Source organism: Serinus canaria, chromosome 2, assembly GCF_022539315.1.
Source record: "Serinus canaria isolate serCan28SL12 chromosome 2, serCan2020, whole genome shotgun sequence".
Taxonomy (NCBI): domain Eukaryota; kingdom Metazoa; phylum Chordata; class Aves; order Passeriformes; family Fringillidae; genus Serinus; species Serinus canaria.
In genome coordinates this window covers 80,137,278-80,163,181 of record NC_066315.1, presented here as the reverse complement: position 1 = coordinate 80,163,181, position 25,904 = coordinate 80,137,278, and the positions used below count along the sequence as shown (strand labels likewise).

General features: G+C 38.1%; 1 protein-coding gene across 6 annotated transcripts in view; it reads left to right on the top strand.

The window, feature by feature from the left end:
• The first annotated feature begins 3,982 nt into the window (after positions 1–3,982).
• Positions 3,983–25,904, top strand: part of MARCHF6 (membrane associated ring-CH-type finger 6) — a 42,467-nt gene continuing 20,545 nt past the window's right edge. For 2 of the 6 annotated variants that reach the window (XM_030238562.2, XM_050971550.1), the window contains exons 1-10: positions 4,072–4,105; positions 8,820–8,919; positions 9,723–9,796; positions 16,489–16,632; positions 17,499–17,571; positions 19,264–19,432; positions 20,799–20,991; positions 21,288–21,349; positions 23,291–23,323; positions 24,370–24,421. In XM_030238562.2, the coding sequence (XP_030094422.1) occupies positions 4,087–4,105; positions 8,820–8,919; positions 9,723–9,796; positions 16,489–16,632; positions 17,499–17,571; positions 19,264–19,432; positions 20,799–20,991; positions 21,288–21,349; positions 23,291–23,323; positions 24,370–24,421 (919 nt within the window). In that variant the 5' untranslated portion in view covers positions 4,072–4,086. Of the gene's footprint in view, positions 4,106–8,819; positions 8,920–9,722; positions 9,797–16,488; positions 16,633–17,498; positions 17,572–19,263; positions 19,433–20,798; positions 20,992–21,215; positions 21,350–23,290; positions 23,324–24,369; positions 24,422–25,904 lie in introns of all 6 variants that reach the window. The other 4 variants (XM_050971549.1, XM_050971547.1, XM_050971548.1 and 1 more) reach the window with 3 other exon arrangements.

Genomic DNA, 25,904 nt, shown 5'->3' with positions numbered 1-25,904 from the left:
ACACATTTCATAGCATAAAACATGAACCACAAGTCACTTATTCATTCAGGAAGTTTGACTCCTCCATTAGCTACTAATCATAGCCCAGGTTTAGTAAGAAGCAAGCACCAGCTGAAGGGAAACACATTGTTCAGTACTTCATATACTGAGGTGTCAGCATCACTATTTAGCAGCAGTGCAGCAGCCTGGGCCAATCTCCTGGTGCAGCAGCAAACACCATTGCATTGACAGTACAACTGAGAGTCCTTCTCTCCATCTCCATTCCAGGAACCCATGGCCACAGCAGCTACCTGCTGGTTAGGGATGGTTCAGGAGATGTCATGGCAGAACAGCCACTGGCCAAGAAGCACATGCTCTAAAGCCCCTGCAGTGCACAGGGAAGATCCAGGCTGGCAGTGTTTTTCACCATGTGTTTTTGTAGTCCACAGACCTCTGTGCTTTCTGATTGTGTCAGGCCAATTTTCTGTGGGCCATACTTTGTGCAACACACCAAAGAGCCTGTTCTGACAGTTTTTCCCCCACCATGGAAGCTCTGGGCGTCCCTAGTGATGGTGCATCATTTAGGTACCAGATACATGTTCACTCCAAATACTGCTTGGTTTGTCAAGATAGGCTGACATCTGCTTCATTTTACTTAAGATAATCCACTATGTTTTCCACATTTCTGCAACTTGCTGTTCATAACTAACTGAATCAATTTTACAGTGAGAGTCAGGTGAACAGCTGAGGGAAAAAACTAGGACAGCACTGGAAAAAATCCAAAACTACTGGTTAAGAAAATAAATGCATTTTGAAGTGTTCATCTACAGAAAAATTTAAAAGCAGTAGAATTGGTTTTTGGTTTTTTTCAATGCTCTAAACTTTCAAAATAACTAAAAGTGTAAGGGAATCATTTTTATGAAGCCATTTTAAAATGACAGGAAAGATGGAAATGTCACAGTAAAAATGCTGGAGAGTTTTCATTTTGCAATTATTATTTTGTATTCTCTTAATAGAACTCTTGAATAAAAATGTATTATCTAGGCATTTAAGTTATGTAAAACCAAAACGAGACCATGTTGAAAAGAACCTTGTCTTTTTTTCTACTCTTACTATCCCCACTTATAAATATGTCTTTCCTTTTGCCATAACCTTCTGTCATTTGGGTTTATATCCATCACTGTCTTCAGTTAACACCTGTACAGTTTCCATATTTCTCCCATTATCTCAATAATAACTTATATGGATCAGAGACTTTGTTTTTTCAGCATATTTGTTCAGTGCCTGTTGGCAGTAATTATTGACCTTGTCGAGAGTCAAAAGCTAACAATAACCTTCTAATGTCCTTCTTTACCAAAAATTAAAAGCTGCATAAGCCATGGGTACTTCTTAAGCAAAAAACACCTAACGTATTACTAAATAGACAGGGCTTAATAACATGTTTGTCAAAAACACCAAAAAGGCTGCTTAATTTAATTTAACCTACAATAACATACTATAGGTATTTTATTTCATTTTTATACTGTTGAAATTATAATGGTCTGCCTCCAACTCACGTTTACTGGTAAGCTATTGTATAGCCTATACGGAAACACTAGGTGTGAACAAAATTTTGGGATAAATTCTCTCTAAATGTTGAGAAGATGGTACACATGTACTGTTTGGTAGGTAATTTAAGTGGCTGAACAAACAGATATAGACAGGAATGAAATTATTCACTGGCAACATACAGCAACTCCTTTCAAAAGCTTTAACTGAATTTCAAGAAGCCTACCATGAGAGACTGAAGTTGAAGAATTATATGCGTTTATCTTGCCATGGTCTTTGAATGCAAATTATAATTTAGAGACTTTTATTGACATGTAATTTACATTTACCACAATGTTGTAATGAAGAATGGTTAAATGTTTGGAAAATAAAGAGTGGGAATTAGGAATATACTTGGAAATTGAAATTCTTAATTTCTTGGCTTTTTCTCCTGTTTTTTTTCCATTGATTTTTCCTTGCTTTGACAAAATTAGTATTACAGCACTTCTCACATCCTCAGTACAATGCTGGCAGATTTTTAACAGGCCAAGATAATTTGCTGACACTGAGAAAAGCGAAGCTCAAAAATGAGCTTATTTTTTAAACACACAGATTTTTTTTTTTTTTTTAAAGTTATAAGTGGGAATTTTTCCACCTTGCCTTTCAGAGCAGAGGGACACAGAAGAGCTGAGTATGGTAGTCTAGACCAAGTGTATTTATTGCAGGACTTAATGTACTTTTTCAGCTATTGGAGAGCCATAGGCCAGTATCATACACTCCACCAGCTTGAAAAATGTAATTTTGAAGGAACTAACACGGTTACAGGTTAGGAAAATAGAGTTATAAAATTGCAAATTGGGCATGTGCCACCTCTGCCCTCTAAGTTCACACTTGAACTCCCAACCACTCTGCTGCTTGCACGGAGCCCCAAGGCTGAATACAAAGGATTTAATGACTGCCTGGGCACAAAGGGTCATGTGGTAAAGAGAGCTGAGGGCTGCTACGACTCATTGATCAACTATAGGGGTTGAAACAGCTGCCACAATGGAACATTAAAACAAGGCACGCATACCTTTCATCAGGATGGAATTCCTCTCTACCCTGAGTAAAATTAAATTGTTTTCTTCCTTACCAATATTCCTGCCAACTCAGCAGGGCCCGAGAGACAGCTCTCAGCGCACGTGGCAGAGTACAAAGTTTTAAGGCATGCTGCCCCGGCTATGTAGGGCAGCAAGACATGGAAACATAAATGATTAAGCTAAGAGAGAATTTTGTGCTTTGCTGAGTGGTTTATTAGCTCTGTTGGAAAGCCCCAGCTCTGGAAGGGGCGGTGAGATTTGACAAACAGCACAGGTAAGCGCTTAACACTGAGCAGGAGGTCAGCTGTTTCCAGGGCTTACACATCCCTGATCCCTGGAACATTGACCCTTCTCAAATTTTGGCAGACTTCACCTAGGGATGCAGCGTTTCTCTCCGGTTTGGAGCGGAACTCAAAACCAGTTTTGGCTACATTTGTCCGACTCCCGTGCTCTTCCCCCGTACTCCCGCTGCCCTCTGCACGGACCCGCCCGCTCCCGCCCGAGCGGCGGGGCCCGGCGCTGGCCTAGCCGCAGGGACGAGTGCCGGGTCCTGAACTCGGGTCACAGCAGCCCCAGGCAGCGCTACAGGCTGGGGGAAGAGTGTCTGGAAAGCTGCCCATTGGAACAGGACCTGGGGGTGTTGGTCAACAGCTGGCTGAACACGAGCCAGCATGTGTCCAGGTGGCCAGTGGCATCCTGGAACAGTGTGGCTAGCAGGACCAGGGCAGTGATTGTCCCCCTGTGGCCACAACGTGAGTGCCGTGTCCAGCTCTGGGCCCCTCAATTCAGTTCGCTGAGGTGCTGGAAAGTGTTCAGAGATAAACACCGAAGCCGGTGCCTGGCCTGGAACACCAGTCTCTTGAGGAATGGCTGAGGCAGCCGGGGTTGTTTAGCCTGGAGTAAAGGAGGCTCAGGGGAGGACACAAATTATAACTCTGTGCAACCACATGAAAGGAGGCTGTAGCCGTGTCGGGGTCGGCATCTTCTACCCAGACAACTAGTGATAGAAGAGAGCACATAGTCACACGATGAAGCAGGGGGGGGGTTCAGATTGGACATTATGAGGAATTTCTTCACCGAAAGAGTGATTAGGCATTGGAATGGGCTGCCCAGGGAGGTGGTGGAGTCACCGTTCCTGGAGGTGTTTAAGGAAAGCTGTAGGTGGCAGTTAGTGCCATGGTCTAGTTGACATGGAGGTGTTCGTTCACAGGGTGGACCCGATGATCTCGGAGGTCTTTTCCAAACCAACTGACCCTGTGTTTCTGTAGATAAGAGCGGGGCACTCCCGCAGCAGAGCCCGCCCGGCCCGCCCCGTCCCGGGCCTCCCAGCCGGTGTGCCCGGCAGGCGGCGCTCGCGGCGGGCGGGCGGCGCTCCGTCCCCGCGCCGCCGCGCTCTGTGGCCGCGGGCTCGGCGGCGCGGCCGGTCCGTCCGCTCGGCGCGCGGCCCCGCCCCCCCGCGGTCACACCACCCGCCCGGCCGGCGCTGCGTCAGCCCGGCAAGATGGAGACCGCTGAGGAAGGTACGGTGCTCGCCCCGCCACCGCCGCCAGCCCCCGAGCGGGGGCTTGCCGGGGCAGCCTCGGAGGGTGGAGGGGCGCGGGGGAGGAGGAGAGTGTCACTGGGCCCGCTGGGCGGGCTGGGGGCTGTTCACGCCCGGAGGGGCTTCTCGCACCGGGGCTGCAGGTGCCCGGGCCCCGCGCCCCGCCCCCACCGTACCGGGCCCGCCGTGCCGCGGGTGTCGGGCCGGGCCGGGGCGGACCGACCCGAACCGAACCGAGGGGGGCAGTGTGTGAGGTGGCGCGCGCGGGTGCCCCTTACATAACCACGGGGAACGGGGAGCGGGGGGGGAAAGGAAAGGGGGGCGGTGCTGGCAACACCCGGAGCGGGGCTGGGATGGGCCGTGCCGGGGCACCGGGGCCCGCCGGAGCCTTCCGCTGGCTGCGGCTTTGCCTGAGGAAGTGGAGGCCCGGGGGAGAAATGAGACCCCGGGGCGGAAAGCAGCAGGCGGGGTGCGCACGCTGGGGCAGCGGGAGAGGCGGCGAGGAGGGCACTGTCCCCGGCTCCCTCCTGGCCAGCGGACCCTGTCGCACCCGGCCGGCCCTGTGGCCCTTGGAGCCTTACATTTCCGCGTTTAGCTGAATAGTAATAGCTGCTCCTTTCGCAAAGCTGACTTTGTTACGTGTGCTGGGCAATCTGTTTGAAAAATTGAAATATGCAAGAGCTGACATGTTTCTCTGTCTCTAATACGTAGTCACTTATCTAACTTTAAAAAGACTAATACGTAGTCACTTATCTAACGTTTAAAAAAAAATTGTCAAATATATCGTAGTCATGAGGTGGGTTTTACGTGTAGTATCCATTTCTAAGGGTATTGCTTTATTTGAGATCAAACATGGGTATGTTTTGTCAGCACTTTTGTTATGCTTAGATAACCACAAAATCACAGAATTTTTAAGGTTGGAAGGGACCTCTGGAGATCATCTACTCAAACCCCCCCCTGCTAAGGCAGGGTCACCTAGAGCAGGTGACAGAGGAATGTGTCCAGTGGGTTTTGAATGTCTCCAGAGAGGGAGAAGGGACTATGTAGTCCAAGGAGATACTGGGGAACTTTGACAGATCAGCACTTCATATTGTAGCGTAAACCAAACTAAATAAAGCATGTTTGTTGTGCTATGTTTCCTGCAGTATTTGAGCTTTGTTTATCATCTCAGACAATGAGTGCAAATACATATTGCAGTGCAAGGCAGTTTCAAGGAAAGCATTTTGTGTCTTGGCCTTTGTTACTTTGGCATAATTTTGAATGTAGCTTTTTATCAGGTGCTTGAGAGGAAAAAATAGAAAAACATGAACCACTGGATGAAATAAGACAGCACCTTTGTAGTAGTGTCCTTTAGGTTGTGCTGTAGACATCTTTAATACCCATTATCACTGATGGCTTATCAAAATATTAGTGTTTCTTATATCTAACATTTAAAATTGCTTGCTGCAGCTCTGTAGACCTAGTCACTTACATCGATGAAATCAACAACAAAGCAAAACTTTGATTGCTTTTCCTCTGATTGCCCAGAAAAACTGGGTTTTTTTGTAAGCTGTGAAGTGGATACTCAGGAATGACCTCCTGATTTTCCACCACTCCAGCAGCTGGTAAATCCATCTCGGTGGATTCAATTCAAACAGCATAGTTGATAATTTGTTACAGGCTGTTACCAGTGGTAGACTTTGATCATACCTGACTAAAGTAGGTGAACAGACTAGCAAGACAAAGAAGAGGTTTATAGTTACATCTTTAAAGCATTGTCTTCTTTAGCTAACCTTTGTGTTAAATTCCTCACTTGAAATTTTGACTTTTCTGGTTTTATATGCAAGCACACACAAAGGCATATATGTATGCAGCCTTAGATATTATATTGTGGCCTTATCAGTGTTGTCCTCAAAAGCTCCCAGTGGTAGCATGAAAGTAACCGGTCTATATACTCACTTTCCATAAATACCACTAGAATGTTACAACTTCTTCTACAGTTTCAAACCTCAGATCCTACTATTAGAACTTCATGCGGCTTGCCAGAGCGCTGAAGAGACTTCCCAAGGTTAGAAAGCTCTGAACACCACCAGCAGCAGCAAAGACTGTTTTAGTGCCTTGAGGAAGAGGAAATGTGATATTACTTGCTTGAGCTTCTGCTACAAGGTGTCAGATGTACTTTCTGAACTGGTGATTGTCTGATAGTGGTGTTACGGCCATTGTGGTTCTGATGGGCTTTGTGCTTGACTGAACTGTATTGTGGAGCTAGAAAACAGAATGGCATGGTGAGAGCTTAGATAAGAGAGACAGTCTGGGGTCATGGTCAGACCTAAGTGTAAGCTGTTTCACTTCAGAACGAATGTGAAAGTTGCTCCTCTGCAGCCCCTGAAAGCACAAGATACCAGGTTTTGCTAAAGAGGTAATTCTGGTTCTTTCTAGATAAATCACTTTGTTGCTAAATAACATAATCTTTACTTTTTCATATTCCAGTGTTGGATTCAGTTGGAGAGATAATAGGCAGTGAATCATTCTTGGGGGGAACAGGAAAGAACTTATTATTCAAGGACATTTTTTTTCCAAAACATGTGCCTGAAGAACAGGATGCAAAGTGTGTTTGCACATAGAAAAATAGTGACTCTTGCACAGTGCAATTCTTTTTGACCATGGCTGTAGGTCATAAAGTGCATAGTTTAACACATTGACCCTCAGCAGAGTTTATTGACTTGAAGTTATCAGTTGCTTACAAGTCCAAACAAGTACACTCATAATATGTTTATTTGAATTTATAAAACAAGTGAAAATATCTGGAAATTATCATAGCTTTGAAAAAATAAAATTTAGGCTTATTTTAGTAAGCTAACAGGCAGTCTTTTCTCAAGTAAAGAATTATTTTGCTCACAGTAATGCAAATTGTTTTCTCCCAAAGCTTTTGACAATAAGTGAACAGTTTTCTGTGAGAGTCAACAGGCCATTAAATGGACAGATTCAGAGAGCCATGGGCATCCTTCATGTGCTTTTAGCTTGCTTTCACTGGTGCCAGTGTATCCTTAAAGCAGTGGTTTCATGTGCTGTCTCGTGCTTGTCTGACCCCTTGTGAGGCTGATCCAGCCTACAAAGCTGTCCACTTGCTGCAGTGATACAGCTCTGTTGGAAAGAATGCAGGAGGAGGTGGGCATGCCACAGCGAGTGGGTAGGGCAGGGCCCGCCTGTCAGTTGGAGAGACGAGACCTGTCCTGTGCAGCCATCTAGAAGTGCTCTCTGGGATAGAAGAATCATTTGTTAAGAGAAGTAGCAGTTCTGATCATTCTTGTCAGCAGAAGAACCAGGGACTCCTGATGTTTGCAGCAATACTGCAAATTATCGCTGCTACACATGGAAGTGCTGGAAGTGCTCTTTATGGAGCATCACTGACATGATACTGAATACCTGTTTTGTTAATTCTAAGTCTTCATGCTGCATAATGAATTCACTCAAACAACACGTTCATAGATAGAAAATTGTTTGAATTTAATAATTTGAATTCCTATGCTTTATGTGTAGAGACTGTCCTAATAGTCTATAAACTATCGATATGGTCATAATGTGACTTCTTTATAGAAAAAAAATATCGGTCTTTGGTGCCTTTTGGAAGTTTTTGTAGAAAAGCATTAACTTTTGAAGATTCTGGCCAAGAACAAAGATAGGTGATTCAGACTTGAAATTGCATATTTACAGTATTCTCTCATCAGCTGTATTTTTCTGACAAAGATCTCTGATAGGGATTTGTTCCACTGGAACAAATATGCATGTTTGCCGGATAGTGGTTGATATAGAAATAATTAACAAAAGATAAAATCTCAAACATATATTCTATAAAAATGGACATTTTATGTTCACTTCCTTAGTAGAAGTAAAAGGAAGAGTCAAGGGAAGATGTCATGCATCTGTCCATAAACAGATAAAAGTTGATTTTTATTTCTATTTAATTGTGTGTTTAAAGCTCTAGCTAACTGAATGGTATTTAAAATAGACATCTGTTTTTTAGAGGGAAAGGTTTATGCTCACTTCTTTATACACAAAACCTCTTGCAACCTTTAGTTTAGTTCAAGAAAATGTTAAAAATAGGGAATAAAGAAGGTGCAGGACATATGGAAATATTACTGAAATTACAAAATAAGAAATAGAAAGTGGCTCTTACTGGACACTAGGCTATCTCCAAGTTGTGTAGCAAATTGCAAAATACCTGTGTCTGTTATTCTGGATTTTTTTCCTTTCATTAAGAAAAATATGTGTGTTAGGTTTAAGAGTAGCAAATTATTTAAGTCATTATTGGACATTATTAAACATCCAACCTGAGATGGAAATTTTCTATTTCAAAGTATCCACATTCAAGAAAATTATCCCGAACAGTTTTTACGTTGTTTTAGTGATAACTCTTAAGGTAGAAAATGCATCCTCTGTAGTTTTACTGTGTCTATTTCCTAGAAATCCTAAAAGTCTTTAAGATGTGTTTTGAGTTTATGTAACATGATCAGGCAGATAATGTTCATGTTGCTCTTTCTGGTGATCTCCCAGTCTCTTGTCTTGCATCAGATGACATCTGTCTTTCATCCTCTTTCAGTTTATTCTGACTTCATTTTGCTACACAGTAAAGTTTCTAGAATGTAATTGTGTAATTTGTCTTGAAAATGTAAGTTCTTTAAGCAGTAGTGTAGTAAGCGTTTTGTCCTTGTCAGCAGATATATGCAGAGTCTGTCGGTCGGAAGGAACTCCCGAGAAACCCCTCTATCATCCGTGTGTGTGTACTGGCAGTATTAAATTTATTCATCAGGAATGGTGAGTTCTGTGTCTGTGTGTTTCTTATTTTTTTTTTCCTAATGAAAACATATTAACATGTTTCTAAAAATACTTCAAGTCTTGAGGTTAACTTCAAGTCTTGAGCGAAAAAAACAATTTTCAGTGGAAACATGTTTGGGGTTTTGATGTTGTTTACATGATAATTTCTTACAAATCAGGAAGAATTTCGTAATTATATATGGAAAGAAAGCACTGATAAATATTCGTGTTTGGGACTGCAGTTCTGATTGTATGTCAGCTTTATGAAAACTAAGCAGAAAAAACAGTATGTTGGGGTTTTTATTTACCCACTTATGGTTGTGAATAGAAAGAACATCAAACCTCACAGAAAAAAAAAAAACAAACATCTGCTTTTTAGGGATTTTGAGGTTCTGGTCTATATGGTCATTTCTGATGGTATTTTAGTAGTCCTTCTTCCACAAATACAGCAGTTCTAAATCTTAACTGTGTGCATCCGTATGTCATATCTTGAAGTATTTATAAGAACTGGTGTCACTGGTGGATGTCCGTGCCAGGATGTCTGCTTTGATCAATAACGTACTTAAAGAATGTTCTTTATCAACATTGTGGCACGTGTCAGTTTGCCTTTTTCTACTGTTTGAAACTTAGTTCATGGCCTAAATGGACTTAATAAACATGCTAATTTAAGTCCTGCTTGACAGTACAAATATCCTGATTTAAGTGTGAATGCAGAGAATTGGTGTGTTTTCCTTAATGGGGGGATGGGGGGATAGGGCTGAGAGATGTATAGCATGTGTTAATGTGATCACTTTTTATTGCAGCTTAGTTCAGTGGCTTAAACACAGCAGAAAAGAATACTGTGAATTATGTAAGCACAGATTTGCTTTCACACCAAGTAAGTATGTTTTACTTGCTCTTATTTTTTTCAGAATTTTTCTCATTTAGTAGCTATGAAGTGATTACTTTTTCATTCAGTGTGGTAGATCCAAACTTGTGGCCTAACTTCTGTATTCTTGTTTTAATTGGAATTTTTATGCATGTTATTGCAGACTGTGAATTGCTTAAATGATGGATAATTTCGTTTTTTCATATTCTTAAGTGAGACACAGAAGTATTATTCTGTATTATACCTTTTTTAAGTATTATACCTTTTTCTGACAGCCTCAGTCCCATTCTTTTCTTGCCAGCATTACAACATGTAATGCATATTTTCAGCTTCATTGATAAATTCGAGTTTTTTGAAGTCTGGATGGTAAAGTGAAACAGTGGCAAAACTTGAATTTGAAAGGCAGTCTTCAGTTATCTGTAAAGGATCTACCTGCAACATTAATATTTGGCTTCTGTCAGTTTCAGTTCAAGTGATCTTGACAGATAATAAAAATTATGATTATTCCACTTACATTTCAGTAAAGATACGCTACCTATGCAGTATTAAATTGCCTTTTATGTTAGATACAGCTAAATAGAATGATGAAGAATATTCATATTATGAATCCCAGAGGATTCTTAATTACATTTTGGCTGATTGTAGTAGGAATAGGTGAGGTGGCAAGCTAGTATTATTTAGTGTTGTCAGTTTATTGCCTGTTGAGCAGATAAAGTGGGTTTTATGCTACATTTTTCTCTTTGAATTTACTGATTTATTCTTGCTCCCCTCTCACCTTTTTTTTGTGTTGGGGTTTTTTTCCTCCTAGTTTTGTACTTTGGTAGAGAAAACTGAGGCTAAGGTGGTTTAGTTCATGTATTTTCTGTTCCAAAAATCCCTTAATGCACCTTCTTTCTATATATTGAACCTTGGTATAATGTGTTTCTGTCAACAATTAATTAAACACATTAGACCACCAGTGAAATATGTGATATTAACTCTGTCTTGGGAGGGTAATATAGTGTATTTTATGTTGAACACAGCAGTGCTTTCTGGTATTATTCTTAAATACTACAGTGACCTGTGAGGAATGGTAGAGATCATCCGCTTGCAGGTTTTTTTTGTTATATATTTTTAAAAAGGCATTATATTACTTCTCTATGGAACTTGCACAAACTAAAAGTGATATGCAGTTCTGAATCTCCCTTCCAAGCTAATTAGCCACTTTAAAAATTTCATACTGTGACCAGGTCCTCTACAGAATTTAATGTGCAAGACCAGAAAATGGCATTTCAGTTATTTATTAGTTGTTAAGAAAGAGGACTTTCTACTTTTGTATGAAAAGGAAAAAGCAAAAAAATAAAGTTTATAGTGTTTTCCTTGGGATCTAGGAGAAGAAGGTGAGCCATTCTAAACTAAATACACTTTATATGCATGTTATTCTTTGATAAGAGGGAGCTTAGTTACTGCCCTTATCAACAGAGGTGTTGCTGCAGAAGTTAATTCTTTACTGACACTGCTGTTGCCAGCACAGCTTGTAATGTACTTGCAGGTTATGAACAGGGGAGAAAACTTAGTTGAGTTAATGTGGCTTAAAAAAATGACCATTTTTAATAGGAGCTTTGAAATTGGTAATAAGCAATCCCTTTCTTCCTCATGCAATAGAGTGTGTCCTCCACATTCAGCCTCTGCTTATCCTCTGCCACACACTTGTCACTCCCCTGAGTGAGCAGTTCAGCTGATAAGGTTTCCTTCTCAGCTTTCCACGTTGCAGTGTGCTTTTTCCTACCAGGCTTCAGACAGTGGTAGCAGGTCAGGCACCCTGCACAGATTCCTCCTGCCCTCCCTACCCATGGGGTCTTGTTTCATTGTTTCCTTCACACCCAATACTCATGCAGTTATGGTTTCCTTAATTTCTCTTATCCCTCTTTCTTGGGAAGATAATGTGGCTGTGCAGTCTGGAAACTGGATCTGCTTGTGGGAGCAGGGAAGGAGTCCACGGGTGCTGGAGAGAGAATGATAAGGCAGAAAAAAAAGGGGACTTATGTAAGTGACAGTCATCCCAAGCAAAGCTGGATCTGGCCTGTAACCATGCCAGGTGAAACATATTTTCAGATAAGTCGATTCACCACCGGATGTGGTCAAATAAACTCGTGCATGTAAATATCTGTGCTCCACCAGACAGGCACTAATGGTGTAATAGAGTATTAGTGCAGTAATACCAGCAACTCCTCTCTTGTTTAGCTTGGTTTGCTTGCTAAGGCTGTTGATGTCATTTTGTCAAAAATGCTCCCTTGCTAGTATAACTTCTCATGTATGGAGTATTCATAAACTATTTCTAGTGCATTATTCTCTAAGTTCTGTAATGTTTTGGGATTTTTTTAGCACCTGAATTACTAGCTTAGTTATTGCTTGGAAAGAAGGAAAAACAAGAAGATTCAACTTGTATTTTGGCTGGAGTACAAAGGAACAAATTTTTCTTTTGAATAATACCATCATTCTCTAAATACGTTTAGTCATGTAGGTAAATTACTTGATTTCAAATGTATTCCTTAAAGCTAATTTTTTAATGTTTAAAAATTGATTCCTTTTCTGCAGTTCTACAAGTTAAGAACTAATACAACTATGAAAAAAATAGGTTTTGACATTTTTTGATTGTCAAGATACTTGTTCATTTTTAATTTGTGAGTTTTCTTCCTGGGTTTTTAAAGACACATGCACTTCATTTTGTCATGTGCAAGGATATGCTTCTATTAGTGCTACACTAAACATAAGCACTGACACATGAAAGATGCTGAGACTGTATTTCCCGAGAAAATACAGTTGTCAAAACTTCTCCATTCTGTAGGAGGTAATGTTAACATAAATACTGTCAGAAGCACAAAAGCAGAAGCAGACTAGGCTGATTTTTGTCTGAGGATTGGGATGGGTTCATTTCTGCTCTTCCTGTGCAGCTTCATTTCTGGTATGTGGTTCATACAATGTCAAAAGCTTAGTTAAAACAAAGACTGTAAAACTAAAGAAAGCCATATGAGTAGGGTGTTCCTTGTCATGTAATTTGGACATTACATTATTGAAGGATATATGAAACTGATTTCTCTACCTGTTTGTTTTGATAAACTTTTAACACAGTAGTCCATAGCTTCAGCATTTCTAGAAAGGCTAATTTAAAAAAATAAACTTCTGGAAAAAAATACTACATGCTGGCACAGAATTCAGTGTGTCTTCTGCCAGCTCCAGTGTGCAGAGTATACACACAGCTGAGCTTTATATGAATGGTATTTCATATATTTGTTAGAGCTGTGCTTGCTTGAGAAGGAGTGGAGTTTTTCTCCTTTCACCTTAGTGGTCTGAAGCAAAGTCTGCATGTGTTTGAAGGGTGTAAAACACAGAAACATAGAATGGTTTGGGTTTGAAGGGTCTTATGAAGATCATCTAGTCCAACCTAAAGAATAACTCACAAGCCCTGTTTTACAAAACCCGTGTTTTCACCCAGGAGCTGTCAAGTATATGGTTTTTATTTACAAGTTGCACAGTCTTATTTCATGATCAGTGCACAAGGATGACTGAGGTGGCATATATGGCTTGCAAATGTAGTAGTAAATAAAGAAACTATGGGTAAGAGGGTTGCAAGTGTGATGATTCTGTGAAGTAGGTTAAATGGCAGCTTCTAAAGGCAGCCTTGTGTTTTTCCTACCTTATTTGTGTCAGTGTAAGAGCAGATTTTTTTGTCATTTTGTCTGTTTTGGAGATGTAAAAATACTAATTGCATTCCTGGAAAAGTTAGGCTTACGGGAGGGGAGGGGTGGGTAGAACAAAACCCCACCTCCTGAAAACAACCAACTAAACAAAAAAATCCAACCTAAATTTAGGATTCACAACTGAATTGGCAGTTACACTGCATAGGTGTGACCTAAGTATCCAAAAAGCTTTTTAGTAGTTTTTCTATAACCTGTACAGCTCAAAGGAGTTGAGCTAAACTTATGAAAAACTCACCTAAAATCTGTTTGAATTTCATGCTGTAATAGAAAAAAAGACAAGCTATTGTTTCAATTGGTCTCTAGTAGAAAGATTTTTATTTGGAAAAAAAAGTGTGGTAAATAATGCAGGAATTTGCTTTCTCAAACTGAGTTAGGAAAGATTACTGGGATGGAGAGTAAGGAATGGAAGTGCAGTGAGGAGAATGCATGTGCAGAAGCAGGTGAGGAGGATGGATGCTGTGGTGGCAGGAGTCAAGGTCTCAGGCCTCAAAGTGGGGCCTGATACTGGGGAGGGGGTACAGGGAGCTGCAGTGTGGGCAGAAAATGGCCCTGGGTGACAGACACAGGTATGGAGATGATAAGCTATGAAAATCACTGGCAGCAAGCTGCAGTGATGTAGGGTGCTTGCACACCAGGGGTTCCTGTCATGCTAGGAATTCCTGCATTTTATGCACCTGAGTGTTGCAGGACATAGAAGGATTTTACCTTATCATCATGGTATAAAGCTTCTAGTGGAAAAAGCTGTACATATTTTGAGGTGTGCACAGGACAGTACACAGAAAAAAAACAGCTTTCTTCCCACCCTCAGCTTCTGAAATCATCAAAAATCACCAAATTGTTAAAATTTGGGGGATATAGGTTGTGTTCTCTGAGTAGTAGCTACAGTGTGCTTTTATTTGAAAAGTTGTAACTCTAAAGCCTTCAGAAAAGTGAGCCCACAAAAATGCCAACCTTGATAAGTACTTTCTGCTTTAAGTTAGGATGGACATTCATTCTTACAGTCCTTGTGTGTGTTCAGTAATTCCTGGAAGATACATTTTTAAATTCTTTAACTTGAAAATATTTTTAACTTAACAACTTGTCCCTAACAAATAAATCAATAATACAAAGTTAATGTTTTCTGTGAGGTCCTTGTTGCAAAGTGTTGATCAAAACATATTTTTTGAAAACGAGAAAGTTCTTAAAGTATCTGCTGAATTTTCTATGAGTGGTACCATAAGTATTTAACAGATATACTCTAAATAGACATTCTTTTGCTCTTTTGCACCTTTGACAAAGCTTTTTTGTCTCCTGTGGCAGAAGTCTTCCAGGATGTTTGTTCAATGTGAGCTGAGATCATTAGTTAGACTTCAGTTGGCATTTTCTATTGTTCCAAATTGTGTACTAAATTCTGTTTCCGTAACAAGAAAATTATAAGATGATGTCAAAATATGCTTGTGTCCTGCGTTCAGTTCACTGCTCTGTTCTCACAGCTACAGTTCCCTAGTGTTATACTTTTAGTCCTTTGTTTCTTGAATTCCATTTCCCTGCCAGATACCTGGCGAATAACAAGCTTTGAAATTTCAAACCAGTTACTACTTGTCTCAGGGGTAGTGTTTTGTTGTTACTTTGTGTCAGTTATAATCCACATATTGCTGAAATGCACCAGTCTCTCCCCGTTCTTTGACTGCTTCTCGATGTTGATACTGTTTGTCTGTGATCTTGAGTTCTCTTTACAATACAGAAACTGAAGGAAATAGCTCTGGAGAGAAAAGAATTTCTTGCTCCTGTAGAGGCTGCTTCTCTGAGACTAGTAAAAGGATGATTGGGAATGTAGGTAAAGGGGCTGCAGGTAGATAGCATAAAGCAGTATTTGTTAGACTCTTAAAGGATTGCTGAGAGGAATCGAAAACTTCTTTCTTTCTATTTGTTCTTATAAAAATTGAGTTTCCTTTTGTAGTTAGAAGTATGCAAGGTTTTAAAAGATAGTCCATAATGTTAAAGTCTTCAAGCACAGATGTTTCCAACATAACAAACATCCAGGCAGAAATGTCTTTGTGAAACTCCCAAATATAGTTTATCTTCTTTATTCAAATCTGTTATTGATACTGTGCATTACTTCTTAGTATCTATGTAAGTGTGTAGGAACTAAGTACATGTAATGAAATTTTTACATGTTTTCTAATTGTTTGCAAAAGAAAACCTCACCACTGTTTTTCTTGACTTTTGAGTAGGGATGGGCCTATGCAACATATAGGTGTTGAGTTTAAAAAGTCAAAATTTAGTATATGAGTATATCTGTGCAGGATGAGAGATTTGCATTGTGCTCTGTAATAGGAGTGCCCTTAGAAGAAATTCTGGCTCATTTTCATCAGATATCTGTTGAAAGTAAGTCATGGTGTGTAAAATTCAATGTCTATGGATACTAAATCAGTTCTCTCCAGTTTTCCTCCCTGTGTGCTGCTTTTGTTTTGCTGGATTAATTTTTTTTTTTGGTCTGTGCTGTTGGATGTCAAGTAGGATCTAAATTATCTAGCACAAATAAATGCATAGTGTGCAAAATTGCTAATTGCTGTTGTTCCTCATGCCCTGTCCATGAACTAGGTTTATAAATAACAGACAGAGTAATCTTTGAGGTAGTGTTGAGAGAAAGTTACACTGACTTTAGAATCTGTTTTTTCTTGAGCTTATTTTGAGGTAATTGGAGTATACAGTTAACAAATAAAGCTATTAAAAAAACTTCTCTTAGGTCAAAAACTGGCATGGAGCTTATTAATTTTCCCATTCCACTCAGTACACACTGAAACAAATGTGTTATGTGAATTTTTTTTGTTGCTTGTTTGAAGTTGTCTCTTGAGAATATAAAATATGCTTATTCTTCTAATAAGCTTTTGTCAGATGCAAACAGTTTGTAGTTGGCAGGACTTTACATAAATGCTTCTCTAAAGGGCAAACTGTTTCATAAGTGCCTTTTCTACACAGTTTATTCCCCAGATATGCCTTCACGGCTTCCAATCCAAGACATCTTTGCTGGACTGGTTACAAGTATTGGCACAGCAATACGATACTGGTTTCATTATACACTTGTGGCCTTTGCATGGTTGGGAGTAGTACCTCTTACTGCATGTAAGTATTAATTTTCTGTCCATAATGCTCTTATACACAGGGAAATGTGCCACTTCCTGCAACAAAGTTTTCTGAGACCATTATTGTCTATTAAAAAAAAAAAAAAGATGCTATTTCATTTATTTTCACTCAGAAATTCTACCTGTTTGACTCTTAATCCAGTAGTGCAATGCAAAAAAGTGTTGAGAAATAGGAAAGAATGCATGAAAGAGCTTTTAATGTCTTACTCCAATAAAATGCCTCTTCTCAATTATCTTCTTTAAAATCTACGTGGAAGGTTTTATTTTATGCCATTTATTATTATTAGGACAGAAGAGTTGTCCTATTTTATTAACCATCTCTAAATGAAAGTGCAGGGGTTTTTTATGTGAAAAGTAAAATTCCCTTACAGTCATGGACAAATTGATTTGTGAAACTCTTAAATCTCAAAGTCATGTAAATAGTAAAGGAATTCAGTAGAAAAGAGAGTGCACATTTAAATTACTCTAGTATCCAGTTAGAAATTTACTTTCCAAATAGATACTTGCAGTGATACTTCTTCTGTCTTTAACTTGCTTCCATATTCTTCCTTAGGCATCCGTTAGTGTGACCAGTGCTGGACAGATCTAGATGAATCTTGGGTCTAATATAGCATGGCAGTTCTTACACTTTGAATGTATACTTTTAAAGATGTGCAGCTAAAATACAGCTTTGTTCCACGTGGTTGTATATGATCTTGAGTTCTGTTCATGCACTGAAAGTTGAGATTTTCTTCCATGTCATAAATTTAGTTGGGCACCAGGTGAAAAGAGGGTACCTGGGGGTCCTTTCTAAGTGAAGCTGTAGCCAAAATCAAATTAATATCAGGCTTCTGTTTATTCATGCAGGTCGTATCTACAAGTGCTTGTTTACTGGCTCTGTGAGCTCACTACTGACACTGCCATTAGATATTCTGTCCACGTAAGTACTTCAGCAGTTTGATACAAAATCCTGTTTTAGTCAGATTATCCTGAAAACAAGAACTTTGGAACTTAGTGTCCCTTTCATCCAGTTACACTTGCTATCTTTTACCATCTTGATAAGCAACTGCCCATTACCCTTTGCACAACTAGATGAATAGACAACACTATTACAATAGAAATAATTTCACTTTGGAGTTCCATTATTCAGGATCTTTGGAGCTGGAAAATAGAATTTACAAAGCAAGCCCTCGTTAATGAAAATTTGTATTTTATGTCAAAAAAACTTATGCTGAAAAATTACACTTAATAATTAAAAAAATAAATTTCCTATGGTTTAAATCAGATACATAGTAGAATATTAAGAAATATGTCACTAATAATGTCAATTTGTTTTCTCTGTTGCATTTTTATTATTTTGTATTTAATTTTAAATACAAAATAATAAAAAGAGACTCATTCTGAGTCTCTTATGTGAGAGGGATTATGTTTTTATCAGATTTCCTTCTAGCTGTTACTTGGATTTTTAATGTTTCAATCACCATCTGCTATTGCACATTGTCTTGCCTTGTCCTTTTTAAATCAATTTTGCCTGAAGAATCAATAAATACCAAACAACAAAATTCCAAGCTTACTTAAATTCAAGCCTCTTACTTTCTCCTTATCTTGAACATGAGGAACTGAAACTGAGTTTAAGTAGAATCAGCTGCACATCAAGCAAATTTGGAATGAATGTTCTCTGTGGTTCATCTAAATCATCTCAATTGGGCTATTTGATTTGAGAAATCAGGACAAGTTGCATTTAACTTATTTTCATTATTGGAGAGAGGTGCTTGTTTCAGTCTAATAACAGTATATTTCCTGTTATCTCTGTAGTGTAGATTCTATTTTTATTTTTTGGAGAAGAAGCTCAAACAACTGAACCTAGAGCACCTCATGTCTATTACAGTCTAGGGAGAAAATAAGAGACTCAAGTATTTGTCAGATTTTAATGGTGCATGAAACTGTGTTTTGACATTTATTTCTTTGGCAGAGTCAATTACAGTAGCCTCTTGAGTCATCTTTTCATTTTGGACTTGATGTCCCCATGGTATTCACTGTGCTGTGAAAGCACAAGTTTGCAACTTCAAGGGAGACCACACTGGTACTTCTTTGGGGATGGCAGAGTACTATGATGCCATCTTTCTTACTTATTTTTAAGAACATATTGTAGTTTTCCAAGGAGGAACTGGAAATTAGGGATGAGAATTGCTTAAGATGATTTAAGTACTTCTTGCATTGCATGAAACCCTAGTTTTGGTTGGCTGACTGAACTTTGCTTTGCTGCTGCTGCTATACAGTTATGTATGATCTGATTGATTAAGATTTTTAAAGTATAGAGACAATATCTGAGGTAAAATGCTACCTGAAATGTAGAGCAGTTGAAGGGGAAGCCCTACAGTTCAATTCTTCTGGTTCAGGTAGCTCAGCAAATAAAATGCTTTCTCTGGATGGCCTGGTGGACTGGATATTATGCATTTTGCCATTTAAGTAAACCTCTTACTATATCAAACCATTTACTTAGTGACTATTGTGTTTCCTTTGCTCTTCTGGAAGATTGTTTTTTCTGAGCAACTCTAGTGTTACCAGCAAAATATTTTCAAAAAAATGTTTTCATTAGGTTTTGGTTTTGTTGTTTTGTTTTTTTTAACAGGGAGAACTTACTGGCTGACTGTTTGCAGGGCTGTTTTGTGGTGACATGCACTCTGTGTGCATTTATCAGCCTTGTGTGGTTACGTGAACAGATTGTCCATGGAGGAGCACCACAGTGGTTGGAACAAAATCAGCAACAGCCACTCAATGGTGTTGGTCAACAAAATGAGGTAAAACTTAGTGCTCATATGTTCACAATTAATTTAGAAAATGTGGTTCTGGGAGTAAATACTTTATCAGAACACAACAGTAATGTTATTTTACTTCATGGTATCTTTATTTATTAGCAGAAGTTGAACAGTCTTTTCCTATATAAACTCAGTGACACCACTGTTATGTTTTTGAAGTTGTTTTATTGTGTAGCATTGCATAGAGTCTTAGCTCTGTATCGGTACCATTTTTTAAGATAACTTTATGCACATAAAGCTGAATTCTCAGGCATAGTCAATGAAGATGCAGCTCGCTTTTATTTTGTCTTTTTCATAAGTGTGCTGGTAGTTCATGAGGTAACAATTCACTGTTCTCAAAGCAAATGGAAGTTTTGTTGACGCCACTGAAGTTGGAGCTTCTCTGCCCTCCTCCCACTCCCCACACACACATGTACGCTCCTTCAGTGCTTTTCGGAGCCTCTTGGGTGAAGAAGTGATCATATAATCAATCCATGCATAGGGAAAAATAATTCAAAATGTTGGTTTCCTTTTAGTAAATGTCAGTTTTTAAAAGACAGAATTTCTCATCTTGGTGACTGACTTGAGCTTGCCTTAAATTAATGTCTTTCTCATATAATGATAGTTTCAGTGAGGGAGATCCCCTCTATTAAGCACTGGTGAAACCACATCTGGAGTGCTGTATCCAGTTTTAGGGTCCCCCAGTACAAAAGAGGCATGGACAAACTGAATTGAATCAGTGAAGAGCCAACAGAAATGATTAAAGGACTGAAATGTCTGACATGATGAGAGGCTAAGAGAACTGGAATTATTTTGTTTGAAAATGGGAGTGCTCAGGGTGGACCTTAACAGTCTGTATGAATGCCTGATGGAGGGCTGTGAAGAAGACAGAGCTGGGGTTGTCTTGCTGGTATTGAGTGACAGGACCAAAGGCAGTAGGTTTAAATTAAAATGCAGGAAATCCCAAGAAAAAAACCAAAAGTGGGTTTTGGCTTTTATTTTAATATACTACTCCTGTGATCACCTACTGGGGAACAGGTTGCTTAGAGAGGTCATAAAGTTTCCACCTCAGGAAAAGGTGGCTCAAAAGCCAAGTGGAAATAGCACTGACCCTGCCATAGCTGACCCTGCTTTGAGTAGTCAGATTGGCTACATGATCCCTAGAGGCCCTTTCCTACCTCAGCTACTCTGTAAAGTTATCTGAATGCTTCTTTCCTGTTTTTAAAGGTTTAGTGGTCCCAAGTGTAATTCTTATCTAGAAAATATATTATTGACTTTTTTTAATACTGTTTAGTTTCATATACATACCAGATAAAAGCATGAAGAGTGCTCTATCAGTTTAACCAAGTACTAAATCCTGTTTCTGCAGGCTCAGGCTGCTGTAAATGGAGGTGTTGAAAATGCTGTGCTTGATCAACCTGCTAACCCAGCTGCTGAGAATGTAGTTGTAGGTGAGAACCCTGAAATTCAAGAGGAACAAGTAGATGAAGAGGAGGAAGATAATGAAGATGAAGAGGATGCTGTAGTAGAAGATGCAGCAGATGCAAACAATGGAGCACAAGGTAACAGGTGACTCAAAGCATTAATGTTCTAGTTCTTACTAAATATAAATTAATTGAATACTGAGCTGTTGTAATTGAAGGAAGTTGTGCAAGTTCCCACTTCAGCTTATTTATCTTGCCTCTGCAATTTTCATGCATTTTGAGTACTGAGGCATCTGCTTGCTGAAAAGCAGTCGGCAGTTACAAGATGCATATTATGCACTCAAGTCTTTTTGTTCATTTAGAACATAACATGGAGTGGTTACATCTTGTTTTGAGTGATCTTACAGCTGTAAAAATGGCCATTGTCTCCTCAGATGACATGAACTGGAATGCTTTGGAATGGGATCGAGCAGCAGAAGAGCTTACTTGGGAGCGAGTGAGTAAGAATCATTTTCTTGAATTTAATAATTCAGGCTCATACTTGAAATTATTTGTAATTTGAAATTATTTTCTGTGTTAAAATGCATCTGGGATAGATTTGGAAATTATTCTTTTCTAAGAGTCTTTAGTGACCTAGAAAAGTTGTTACATTATAAACAAAATGTTATTATGTTCTTAACCATTAAAGAAAGCATTTTTTTTCAATTTTAAGTATAGTACCAGCTTAAGTATAGAGTAGCAGCATAAATTATGTTTTACTAGACTTTTCTGAAGTCTTCCACTTGCTGATGTATACAACTGGCTTGAAGCTTTCTTTGAGGACAGTGGGCCAGATTAAACTACATCTAATGCAAAGATGTTGCATTAGATGTAGTTTAATGCTTAATTTTTGTGCACATGAAAGCATTAGACTAACAAAAAGAGAAATGGAATGTGCTTCTCTAAAAATGATGGAGCATTTTAATATAACATGGTTTCTGTATTGTTTATGGATCATCATTTCCATAACTGGAGTGTGACATGCATGTACACTGTAATCATGGAGTAGTGTAGAGACTTGAAAATTAGGTTTTTGTAGCTGGTCTAGAGGTAGCCAACATCTTGAGTTCTAAGCTCACCACATGCAACAAAATCTGCCTGAAGGTAGTTGCAGCAGCTTCATGGGATTTACCAGCATCACTACTAGGCTGTTGTTGTTGCCTTGATTGCAGGGTAGCAAAAAAATCGAGTTTTCATAATGAGTGGCACATCTTGATATTTATTTTGTATCTATTGAAAGCTTCTTAGTGTGTTTTGAAAGATATTTCATAAAAAAGGACACACATAAATTCAGGTTCCTGAACCATTCTGTTTATTTCAGGATGGAAGTGCTGTATTTCTTAACCTAACTTATTTGCTAGAAAGTGCTGACATATTCCTAACTGATGACATTTTGTTGCTTTTCCATGAATATAGAAGTCAGTTTCAGCATCCTTTCATAATCACTTCCAATGTTATGTGCTGACATAGGCAATAGATGTGTAGTTGACATTTACTATCAAAATGGGGGTAGGCTCTTCTATTATGTCATCTTATAAAAATACCATGCAAGTTTTCTGAATTTTCAAACATTTTTGCATCTTAGTTTGATTTGTAAAATATGGGCAACTCTTACATCTTGGAACTTAGTGCAAAGTTATCATACAAAAGAGCCTTGAACATGGAACTTTACAGCAGTAACTGTGGATTAGGAGTGTCTCAATTGAAATAGTAAGATAGACTCAAAGTGGGGGGAAAGGAGATTTTTATTTTTTTTGTAAAGGATGCTTTATTTTTGATTGCTCTGTGGATGCTTCCCATAACAGCTGTGCTGAGTGATGAAGAATTTGTTTTCCATCTTTCCTAGCTGTAGAACAATTCTGTTCAAAGGTTAATAGCATACAGGGTAGCAAATTACCCTGTTAGTAGTTGCTTTTACACATCGAGGGTAAAATACTAACTTTTCTCAGTGCAGCATAAACTGACATTTTGCAAGTAGAATGAAACAAAAATTTGCCCTTATATTTAAATATTGAGTTGATTAAACATGTACTTAAATAGCCATTCAATCACTACAATATTTTTTAAATACAAAATCTTTGTCAAAGTCTTCAAAGTCATGGAGAGAAACAGCTTATAAATTAATTGATTCTGTGTTTGGTTTGACCAAACACCTATAGATATATGTGTATTCAGATATTCCACATGTATATCACTGCCTTTGAACACCTGAGTTTACTGTGTTGAATGAGAACTTAGTTTCTGTCTTTATCGGTAAGAATTTATGTGCTGAAACTGTTGGTTGAGCCATTCAAAAACTCTTGACTGCATTGGACAATAAAGGTCAATGTGAAAGAGGTTTATTTTAGATTCAGTTTAATTTTTCTGATAAGTAAAAATAACTTTCTTATCTTTACAGATGCTTGGACTTGATGGATCCCTGGTTTTCTTAGTAAGTGCAATCCTGCTTTTCAAGAATTTCTACAGAATTTTTTTAAGTACCTGTATTTTTTAATATGCATAATTGCATTTAACGTCCTTATTTTCATATCATATATATATATTTCTTTAAAGAGAATTTCATATGATGTCATGTTTAAGCAAACTTAGGGATTTTAGGAGTTTCACAAATTAGTGGGGTGTGTGTGTGGCATAAAAGTGGAATTTCTTAAAAGACTTAGGTAACTTGGGATCTCTTACTCCACTGTAAATAAAAACTAGACCTTTTAAAAAGCACACACGGAAAATATATGTGTGTTCTAACCTCATGTTTTGATCTTTGTTATATTAAAATACAGTTCTCATTTAATTTTTTTTTTGTCCTAATACCACCATAACACCACTACATCTAGTGTAGACTAGATTTTCAGTTGACTCTATTTTCAAAATACTCTATCTTAGAATCATTCAGTTTGGAAAAAAATACCTCAAAGGTCATTAATGTCTCTTATTTAAATGTGATGCCTTAGGTTTACAATTATGTTATTAGTCATTTACCTTAAATATTAATACAAAAAGTAAAAATCCAGTGTACTTGTGGCTGAGTCACTTTTTAGCTAAAAGTAATATTAAAAAATGGAGACGTGCTGTCATTTCTAGAGTCAGAGCTGTCAGTTTTGTTAATGCATTTGTTGTGGCAAAGACTAATTGTTAAAAGTTCAGGTGAACATTTTCTCATTTATAAAAAAGTATCCACACACATTTCATGTAATTCTTTTTAGAGATGGAACTATTTGTATAGATTTTAAAATAAAAGCCTACTTTTAAAAAATATAAGCGAGAGTAAGTGCACTTATCTAGATAAATGTTCGTGAATGTAACTGAGCTTCATGTTTGAGCACAAACCTCCTGACTCTAACATGAGATGTGCAAGTTCTGGTGATGATAGACTTTTGAAATAAGTTGAGGTACAAAAGCCAAGTCACTTATTTAAAAGACTGACATTTATGTACTGTTTTCTTGTCATCATCCTTCCTCTTTCCCCCATACTCCTTACAGGAACATGTCTTTTGGGTGGTGTCTTTAAATACTCTGTTCATACTTGTCTTTGGTAAGTATTGTTTGCTCTTAGGTTTTAAAATGATTCTTCTTTGTGAATTGGTAGTGCAGGTCTATTTTAAGGCTGTTCTAGAAAAATGAAGATGTGATCTCTAAAAACAGAACCAAAAATGAGCTGGCAATATGAATAACAAATATTTATTATTTTCTAGTTTTGTAATTTTAATTTCTTTAGGTGAATAGATTTAAAATAGGAAACCTGGCAGCACCTTAGCCATGTCAACTAAAGCACAGAAGATATTTATTTCTAATATTATTAAATTAAAGGAGGAATCTCAGGGAATTTAATTTGCAAGGAAATGCAGTACTTTGAGGAATAGCTAGGATTTTTTTTTTCTCTTCATAGTTTTTACTAGATAGAGTTATACAAATTTTTCCATTAGAATCCATTCTTGAAGCTCAGACTGAAAGGGAGGGAGGTATACAAGAATGTAGCATTTTAGTGACACATGAAGCATGTTACACACTTCAAAAAATACCAGACAAAAATACCACAAAGTTTCGCTTGCTCTGAATGACCAGTTTAGAAAAGAAATTTTTGTTGCTTTGGTGTTTTTTCTGTGGTCGTTCTTGCCAGAAGGGTTTGAGATTGAAAAGCTGAAGTTGTACTGTAGATAAGTTTTTACAAGGTAAAGCTCACAACACTGAACCAGTGATTTGAACATCTAGATACTGAAACAGAAGAGCAAATCAAAAGAAAATAAACATAAGTACATTGTATGTTTAGTTCATGAGAAACTATAACTGTTCTAAAATAAGAGGTGGAAAATACTTGAATTATTTCTTTCTGATAATTATTTTATTTTAATACATAGTTATCATAAGTTAATTGGATTTTTTTAGCTGCTATAATATGTAGGCTTTTTTACAAAGTAGATAATAACCATGGAGTTTCTAAAGCATAGATTAAAATTCAATTATAAGGAAGTAATAAGAATGCTTAATGAGGCTGTTGTATAGAAACATTTTCAGTAGCTGCTTTGCCAAGGGGAAACTCACAAACAGAGAAGAGAATTACTTTCCTAAGTAAGCAGGAGGTCTGGGAATTTAATATGTGCCTTTCAAGCCTATTTTTAGTATCTTTCCCATTAAGTAATACTGCTTAATTTGCAACTGCCAAATCTCTAGTAATTTGTGATTATAGTACTTGTGAGTTCAGATGTCACAGGAGATACTTGATAAAATATAAAACAGAAGGAAAGAGTTTGTAACCTTAATTAGTGGTCCAGAAATTCTCCTTCGACAAATTAATTCATTTCAACTTAATTAATATTTTCTGTAGCTCAGTCTAGTACTCACAGAGGAGTTTGTACTCCTTTGTGCCTTTTTTTTTTTTAAGGAATCCATTAGAAAATATTTTAAATAATGTTATTTAAAAAACATGACAAACTGTGCGCTATATTCTCATAAAACGTCAAAAATGCAATTTTTAAGTTATTAGTCTGATATCTTTAGGAGTTGTGAGAGTGATCTTT